At 43.8% G+C, this 9,264-nt stretch overlaps 1 protein-coding gene across 6 annotated transcripts in view; it reads left to right on the forward strand.

The window, feature by feature from the left end:
- The window catches only part of CYRIA (CYFIP related Rac1 interactor A), a 103,459-nt gene extending 94,474 nt beyond the window's left edge, over positions 1 to 8,985 (forward strand). For all 6 annotated transcript variants that reach the window (XM_081797166.1, XM_081797169.1, XM_081797167.1 and 3 more), the window contains 3 exons: positions 60 to 186; positions 4,042 to 4,112; positions 6,340 to 8,985. In XM_081797166.1, the coding sequence (XP_081653292.1) occupies positions 60 to 186; positions 4,042 to 4,112; positions 6,340 to 6,403 (262 nt within the window). In that variant the 3' untranslated portion in view covers positions 6,404 to 8,985. The remainder of the gene's footprint in view (positions 1 to 59; positions 187 to 4,041; positions 4,113 to 6,339) is intronic.
- The last annotated feature ends 279 nt before the right edge of the window (positions 8,986 to 9,264 follow it).

Consider the following 9,264-nt stretch of genomic DNA (forward strand, 5'->3'; position numbering starts at 1 on the left):
AGAAATGGACGTGCTCGAGCAAGGAAGTTAACGTGGCTGCCATTTCTTTTCTCTTCCAGGGAGTACAGGAGTAGGTTCACAAGTGAAGAAACGCTGATGTTCTGCATGAGGGTGATGGTGGGGGTCATCATTCTCTATGACCACGTTCACCCCGTGGGAGCATTCTGCAAGACATCCAAGATTGATGTAAGAATAGTGATGAACTCTGCTTTCCAAATAAGAGCTCTTGTGAATAGTGCCAGACAGACCTTGATTTTCTCTCTCTCTCTCTCTCTTGCTCTCGCTCTCGCTCTCTCTCTCCTCCCTCCACTACTCAGAGGTGGGGATTTCTCCGAGATGCAAGCCCCACCCCATGGCAGCTATCCTCATAGCAAGAAGTCCAATCTTTTTCATGTGCTTACAAGCAAAACATCCAATCAAAAACCATAGCAGGAGCTCAGAGACACTAATCCCCTCAGCCTGCAGAGAAGCTGAGCAGATGTGAATAGTCACTTAGTTGCAAACTGCCCCTTCAGTTTGGGTACCCAATGTGCCATATGAATATATAGATATTGATATGTCATATGTGACTTAAAGTAAACAGCATTGGGAGATACTGGATTACGAGACACCATGGTCAAATTTCAAACAACATTCCAACTTCCTCTCCTACCAACCCCCACTGGTGGCTCTACCTGATGTCACTGAGATATGCTTGAGCCCCATTCCCTGCCCAGAGGACCCTCCCTTCTTTCTGATGGGTGGATTCCTTTAAACCATTCCACAAATGTCACCTCATTCAGGAACACATCTCCTGTACCCTGCATGGTCAGGACCTCCCTTCTCTGCTGGCTCCCAGAGCACTTACCATTTTGGATTTTCTGATTCCCTCACAGACTCCAAGTTTCTTTGTAAGGGCAGAGACTATGATCTGTATACCCAACATCTGCTCCACCGCCTAACACCATACACGACATAGAGCATGATGCTCAATAGATACTCCATAGTGTTTTTGCCGAATGAATGAATATAAGTGGAAAACTCATGATTTTGGTGTGCAAGCGACTTCTGTTGATTGTAGCATAAAGGACATCTCCTCTTAGTCCTCATCTGCAGCATCATCCCCATAGTGTATCCTGTGTGTTAATATAAAGCCTTTTAAGAGCACAATAGGCCCCTTTGGGATTCACTCTTTCTGACTGTGCTAAGTTTGGGGGGCACACCCTGTTCTCACTCATCTGCACAGAAAAGCCTCTCTGATACTTTAGTGCTGTGCAGACAGAAAGTCTTCATGCCCAGAGGGACCACGAGTCTGAAGAGCGTTAAGGAAATTTATCAGTTAAAGTGGAATTAGACTACTTATTTTGAAGGTCTGGCTTCCTAACACAGCTAGGCATGGTTCTTCATAGAGCCTTTATTATTATTTTTTATTTTTTAGTATGATTTTGTTATTTTCTGTCTACCAAGAAAAAAAGTATTTAGTATAAAAGAATTAGGAAAATGTAAGAAATCAAAATACAGAAAATTGAATGTATCTTTCTATAGTAACCTTACCATAGGCGATGACCATGGTCAATATGGCAACATATCTACCTCCCTTCCTTTTATATGGATGTTTGTGTATATGCACGTGTGTGTGTGTGTGTGTGTACATAACAGATCAGCACCCTGCTATAATTGTATTTTATTTGCATCACAGTATATCATAGAATTATTTTTGTACCCATGAACATTTTTACTATATTCTTTGTGAGGCTTTAACATTCTTATACTATGGATCAAATATAAATAACTCTAATAACTCCATGAGCATCATTTGAATGTGGATTGAGTTTATTGTTTGGTACCCACAGGACATTCTCATTGACCAGAGCCACTTGTTAACTTGTCACAGAGTCAACAATTAAAAACACACCGGGGACAACTATGGCTTGTATCCCTAACATTCTAAAAGCTTGTCCTTGCTGGTCATTTACTGAGTCTTTCTGATGAGTCCATAATCATTATATGATGTTAAATCTAACCACTCATAGTCCTCATGAAATCTATTTGTTCCTCAGTCTCACTAGGAAAAGCTTGTTCATACTGAAGTGTGCATGTTTCTCTTAGAAAGTTTCAGGCTTACCAAATACAACACGTATTCAAGATGGGCCATTTCCTTTGACACCATAAAGGGGCGCCTTCAGATACCAGTCTGCTTCTAAGCCAGCAGTTATAGGCACTGGGTTTATATATCCTTTAAGTGTCATCAGCTGTGAAAAAACAAATATTGATTTGTGAAGCCCTGAGATGTGTGTCATTCATAATATGCACTTACAAAGAACACACCCTGGAAACCCAGATGAGGGAGAAGCTTATTCTGCTTCAAGAAGAGACAGAGGGTGATGATGGAGGTGGATATTGGAGAAGGGCTAGGATTTTCCCAAGTGGACAGAGGGGAGCGGGGGAGCCCTGGAGCAGTGAATTGTCAGAGCCACGTCACTGAGGCCCAGAAGGGTTGGGTCATTGAGAGAAGAGATGCCGTTCTTGGGTGCCAGAAAGCCAGGCTCTCTGTGTTCCTGATAGAATGTGGGCACTTATCAGAGAACCTTGGGGGTCTCTTCTACCACTAGACCATGAGCTCCACCGGGAAAGGGACCAAATCTCTACATCCCTGGGCTGGAGCCCATTCTTGGAAGTGAGCAGGCTCAGGATGGCACACACCTGGCGTGTTTTAGGCTCTGCCTATCCTGCCTATCCAGCACCTCTGATGGACCATGACCTTCTTTCTTGATGAGCCTATAATGTGACCCTCAAATCTCAACCCCTGTGCTTCTGGCTACCTCCATCAATCTACCAGGGTCTATCAGGCCATAAGATAAAACTTCCTACACACCAGAAGTATACCCACAGAAAATATTTGAAAGAGACCGTTATAAAAGAGGTCCTTGGTCTATCCAAATTCAATACAGAGCATGAACGTCTGAGTTTAAAATGAGCGATTGTATTTTTTGCGGGAAGATACTTCTTTGTCAAAAAAAAAAATTCTAGGATATGCATAATATAATGTGATCTATGTAAACCTAGTTTTCATAGACTTCCCAAATTATGAATAAATTATATTCCAAGGGCACAAAAAACTAAGAAACTTACCCAGGTTCATGCAGGTACTAAATAAGCAAGGATGGAGGAAACCAAAGCTGTCTACCCCCAAGTGGTTCATATTCTTTTTTCAAAAAAAGATTTTACTTCTTTATTTGACAGAGACACAGGGAGAGAGGGAACACAAGCAGAGGGAGAGGGAGAAGCAGAGGGAGAGGGAGAAGGCACCCCGCTGAGCAGGGAGCCCGATGTGGGGCTTGATCCCAGGACCCTGGGATCATGACCCTGAGCTGAAGGCAGACGCTTAATGACTGAGCCACCCAGGTGCCCCAGTGGTTCAAATTCTTAACCTCTGTCCTTCACCAGTCCCCTCTTAGGGAGCCAAGATAATTCAGGCACTAAAATCTCCAAGATCTCCAAGATCTTCTGATAAATGCCAGCAAGCTATTAGAAGCACAAAGAGGTGGTGGTTACTTCTACCTGATGAAGGTAACGAGGTGTGCAGAGGCCTCCTGGTTTTAGTGATCTTTAGCTCTGTCCTAAAAAAAAAAAAAAAATGCCAGTCAAACAGCTAAAGGAGGAATAACATCCTGGAAAGAGGGATGGCATAAAATCATTGGGTTTGTAATTCATGCAGTCAGTGTCCACTGAGCAGCTACTGGGGGTGGGGGGTGGGGGTACCCTACGCTTGGCTCTGGAGCACAAGACAAGATCACAGTCTCAAGTCTTTGGCCCCAAATGGCAGACACATGAAATGTTCAACGGCAGTAGAGTATGAAAAGTGATACACAGCTTCTAGAAGTGCCCCGAAGAGCAACTCACTAACATGAAGGAGTAGGAAGGTCTGTTGGTCGTTTCTGTATTTGATTTCTCTGGGCAGAAATAACACGATCTAATTAGGCACCAATGGTAGTATGAACGGATGCTATCATGGACACAGTTGCTAGGCTATTAACAAAATGTTGTGCTTTCTCCTCCCAGATGAAAGGCTGCATAAAGGTTTTGAAGGAACAGGCCCCGGACAGTGTGGAGGGGCTACTGAATGCCCTCAGGTAAGCCTCAGCCCTGCGACGCTTCAGAGAGACTTCAAACTTAGATGCTGTTGGGGACCAGGCCCTAGAGCACCAGGCTTAACCCCGTGCATGTCTTCACACATTTAATCCTCCCAACAACCAGTTGAAGTCAGCACCGTTTTTATCAGATGGAAGAAACTGAGATGTAGGGAAATGAAATAACTTGCCCAATGTCACACAGCACAGGACAGAGCTAGAACATGCCCCTGGGTCTGGGTGACCCCACAGGCCGTGGGCCTGACTCCAGGCTGCACTGCCTTGTGGTCAGTGGAGACTCATCAGAAGAAGAAGCTTCCTGAGTCTCACTTGCCCCTTCACCTGCTGTATGTGAAAATTGTGGGTGGCTTTTGAAAACTCTCATGCTCAGGCTCCAACCCGACCGAATGAATTAGAGTCTCCAGGGTGGGGACACAGGCATCCACTCTGTGTTTGTTCTAAAGCTCCCTGGGTGACGTGCTCTACCCTGCCGGAGGCCCAAGTATTTGGAAGCTATGGCTCATTTCAGCTTCTCACCGCTAACAACTGATGCCCAGGCAGCCTCTCTTCCAAGGATACACGTGCTTAATACACTCCAGAGAAGGGATTCTTATTTTTCAGCCGTGACACATGTACAGGAATTTGTTAAATCATACTACCACGTAAATCATTCCACTGCTGGATTGCAATCTGGAAGGTTTATGGTCCTTGCTCTCTTATTCATCTTTGATTTTGCCGAGTCCTACTCACTGTTGTGCATGCAGTAAGTGTTCAATAAGTGTAAGTGGACTGGATCAATAATCTTCTATCTGTGTACAATGCTCATGTCTTATACTCCACTCCCGAGTATGTTGTCTCATTTAATTATCACAACTCAAGAGAGAGAAGGTGATCTATTATCCCCATTTAATAAATGAAAAAACAGCCACACATTTAATGAATAAAACTGAGGTTGATGCTGTTTTGTGGAGCTGCTAGGTCATCATTCTTCAGAACAGATGTAGCATTAACAGAGTAGCCTTCCAGATTCCGTGCGTGAACCAAGCTTTTCTCCATTGGTGCCCATTTCCCAGCAGGCTGGCTTCCCATACACAGTAAGACTCTGGTGCCTGAATTTTTTTTTTAACTTTCCAGCCTCATTTAATTGAGCAAGGCTTTGTGAAGAGCAGGGCACTGGGCTGAGCAGTGAGTCCCATCTGAGTGTTGGCATCTGTGGTTTCTTGTAGGTATTGTGGTGAATGGCTTTTGAGGCAGACAGACTTGGGTCCAAATCAGAAGCCACAGATCCCTCACGAATCACACACGTTGGCAGACTTGTGGTCTGAAATGGGTCATTTCACCTCTCTGATTCTCAGTTTCACCTGTAAAATGGAGGCGGGAACCTCTTCCGCAAAGAGTTAGTGTGGGTGAAATGAGGACTTACACGAGTGTCCAGGACCTGGCAAGGTTTGATGACATGATAATTCCCCTTTCCTTTCTTTCATACACGGTGCCTGAGCCAGGTTAATGGTGAGGCTGCAGACTGCGCTGCTCCTTGTTTTGGTTTGTTTACCTGCCTTTGTGCCCCCTTGTGGTGGCAATGAGCATAAGCCTTCCCAGGAAAGTAGAAAACCATCAGCGTTGAAGTTTTGGGGGAATGTTGGGATGCAGATCCACATTCTGAAATTTGTAACTCAGCAGGCGGAGCCTAGATGGTTGAGATGCTGCACTCCTTCACGTGAAGTTGACCTCCCTGGAAAATGTGATGGCTTCTATCTCCTCTGTATATTTATTTGATTAGATTAAAGGTCTACTTGTTAAATAACCACACTACAAAATTCCTTTAGGAAAAAGAATCAAATACTAAATCCATCCGAGAATACACTGGGCATGAAGTGTGGTTATTTGTGTAAGGAACGAGCCCGAGTTTGATTTCTAAATAGCCATTGTGTCTCTCAAGGTAAAGAAGGGCTGAGAGGGCGCCTGGGTGGCTCAGTTGATTGAGCGACTGCCTTCGGCTCAGGTCATGATCCTGGAGTCCCGGGATCGAGTCCCGCATCGGGCTCCCTGCTTGGCAGGGAGTCTGCTTCTCCCTCTGCCCCTCCCCCCTCTCATGTGCTCTCTCTCATTCTCTCTCTCTGAAATAAATAAATAAAATCTTAAAAAAAAAAAAAGAAGGGCTGAAAGTCATCATGAAGTTTTGGCAGAGCACTGTTTACACGCTGACTGCCATTGCTTTCTCTCCATCCAGGTTCACTACCAAGCACTTGAATGATGAATCAACTTCCAAACAGATTCGAGCAATGCTTCAGTAGGAGCTCTGCTCAAAGAAGAGGATCTATGTACTGACCTCAGAAGATGTATATGTTTACATAATTTAATACAGATTGATGTTAATACTTGTGTATTTACATAACCGTTTCCTTCTTGTCACTGAAATATATGGACTTTAATTTGTATCTTGACTGACTCAACCCAGCAGAGCATAAATTGACTTGAGAGCCTAACCTTTGATGTCTAAAACAAAACCCTCTTCTCCAAAGCCAAAATTTGGAGATGTTGATCTTTACTACTGGAGTCCTTTAACTACACCTGTAACAATCCAAAATTCCCAATAGTTTGTGGTAGTGTTTTAATTCTAGATGTGTAATCTCTCTGGGAAGTTTACTTATAGAAACACGAAGTATTTGATTTCCTGTGCCGGCTTGGCTACAAGAAACACAACCGTTAATCCTGACAGAGGGAGAGAGGAATCCAAGAAAAGAAAAATGCATGTGAAGACACAAACTCAAGTATTTGGAATTCAGCACGCCCCTCACCTCTCTTCCCTCAGACTGCAAACCACATGTGCAGCTTTTTTGTTTGCACGTTATTTTATTTAGTGACATATTCCCTTCTCTCTGGATTTATATTCCTCTAATGTTCCCTTTTGATTCTGCAAGAGGAAAATCACCTGCGCTTGAATCCATTTGTAAGAAAGAAGTGAGAATAGATAGATGTGCTGTCATAGCTGAGCTGTGAAGGTGGTTGTCTTGGAAGTGGGGGACAGGCTGGGAGGAAGGACACACAGGCAACAGGACAGTCCTCTCTCCACTTCAACCCTCTGGCTTTGGGTAATTTTACTGACACTCCAGGTATCTGTGGGGTCCTGGGTGCCCAGCAGCCCTCCTGAAATGGGCCCTGCCCTTTGTGGGCTGATCATGTGGTGACAGAGGTCTCGGGTACTTCACTAATTTCCAGAAAACTGGGGACTCCAGAGGGGGGAAATGCTACATTTTCCAGTTCCCTAGTATTTAAAAGGTAGCTCCTCCCTGACCGCATGGCTAGCTTGCTGCAATGTGTACAACTTTGGTCTGAGTACATGGATTTAGTCCTAGCCTTATTGATCCACTATGTGGTCTTTGGAAATGCACTTAAGCTCTTTGTGTCTCACTTTCTTCATCTATAAAATGGGCAATTAGAATAGACGATCTCCAAGAGCCCTACAAGGCAACGAGCCAATAAAATGGCTGACTCTTACATGCTTCCTTAGGAAATAGAGTCCAGGAATCATCACCCCACCTTGTCTTGAAGATAGGACCAGGCCTAGAGTCATTCTGTCTGCAGATTGGAGCTTATAATGGAACCTTGAAATTCTCCTATTCCAATGTCCAGTGGAGAAATGTGATGAGGGTGAAGTCAAACAGGATCAACCCCCATGTAGGACTGGAGCCCAGGATCCCTCACTCCTGACTCTTTCCCTCTTCACCATGTGGCCTATGCATACATACTATGGGATGAGATTGGACACTTTTAAGTCAATCTTCAGTCTGGCTTATTTTATTACTTGCCTATTTCTGACAGAAGGAAAGGGTTGCCCAGTGATTGATAATCCCAGAAGTTGGGCCTGGGTACATTAGGGTGTCATTCACCATGTCCCAAGGAACGAGCCGTCAGACACAATTGATTTCCAGACTTTCGTATCCAGCTGGCATTCTCTCGAGTCCTCCAAGAAAGGGGAAAGATACTTTTGTTTTGTTTTATTTTTAACAACAGCAACAAAAAATCCAGTCAAGTGACAGAACAGATTCTCTGGTTTATATCTAAATGTCAGTCAACAGAGAGAAAAAGTCCCTTTTCCTTAGAACTTTTCAAGCTGAACAAGTACAGCTCCTTGGATTGGGGGGAGGGGTTCCTCTCATCAGGACAGGAATGCACTTAGATGGCCTTCATGGCCTTTTCAAACCTAGGGATTTTAACACCTTGGAAGAAGCCAGGAAATGGGGTAACAACGGGTGAGAAAATTCATTGACTGTTCAGCTTAAGAAATGTTCTATTTGGCAGCCTCACGTCATCTTTGGGCAGCAACTGTCAAGACAAGAATTATAGAGGCACTCAATGTTTATCATCATTGGGTCCATTTGTTCCCTTTATTGGGTGAGGAGCTTAAGTCTTGGAGAGAGGAAAGGACTTGCAGAGGAAATAGTTGAGCACATTTATAATTTTTAATTAGACTTTTATCAAATGGGACCAAACATACAGGAGGCGCTGCTGGCCTGCCCCAATATAGCCAGGCCACCTTGTTTCAAAGCTAATATCCACCTGTCCATGGATTTTCAAAAGCCCAGTTACCTCTGATGATCAGGAGGACAAGTTAATTGAACGTCTGTGATCACTAACAGGTAATGGATATTGGGTCCACTCCTGAGCTACTGTGGGAGACAAATTCTTTTAACAGACTGTCCTCCAGGCATCAGGAGTCCATGAAAAGTCATGTTTTCTTTTCCTGTGTGCGCTGCATGTGTTTAAGACCCGAGGGTGGTTTGGGGGAAAGTGCTAGCCACAGTACCCATGTCGATGTTAACTATATTTCATATTGGATGTTTCATAGTTTTCAAATAAACAGTGTTTTCCATTACTCAGATATTTATTTGGGGGCAGACAACAGGTGAAAATTACATTTCTCAGATTCGCTGCTACTTTGGCACCATGACTTTGTTCTCAGAAGTTTTTCATGCATCACTAAGAGCTGCTAATGAAAGCAAGTGGCAGTGAGTGTTTTGAATTGTGGTAGCCCATTAGGGCTGGAGTATTTATTAACAACCAGAAAGAAAGTCTTGATAGTAATCTCTTAATTGTTAGTTAACTCATGCTTCATCATTTGCTTCTAGTCATCATCATTGTATCAAGACATTAA

This window comes from Leptonychotes weddellii, chromosome 10 (genome assembly GCF_054177405.1).
Source record: "Leptonychotes weddellii isolate Sample4059 chromosome 10, ASM5417740v2, whole genome shotgun sequence".
NCBI classification, from domain to species: Eukaryota; Metazoa; Chordata; class Mammalia; order Carnivora; family Phocidae; genus Leptonychotes; species Leptonychotes weddellii.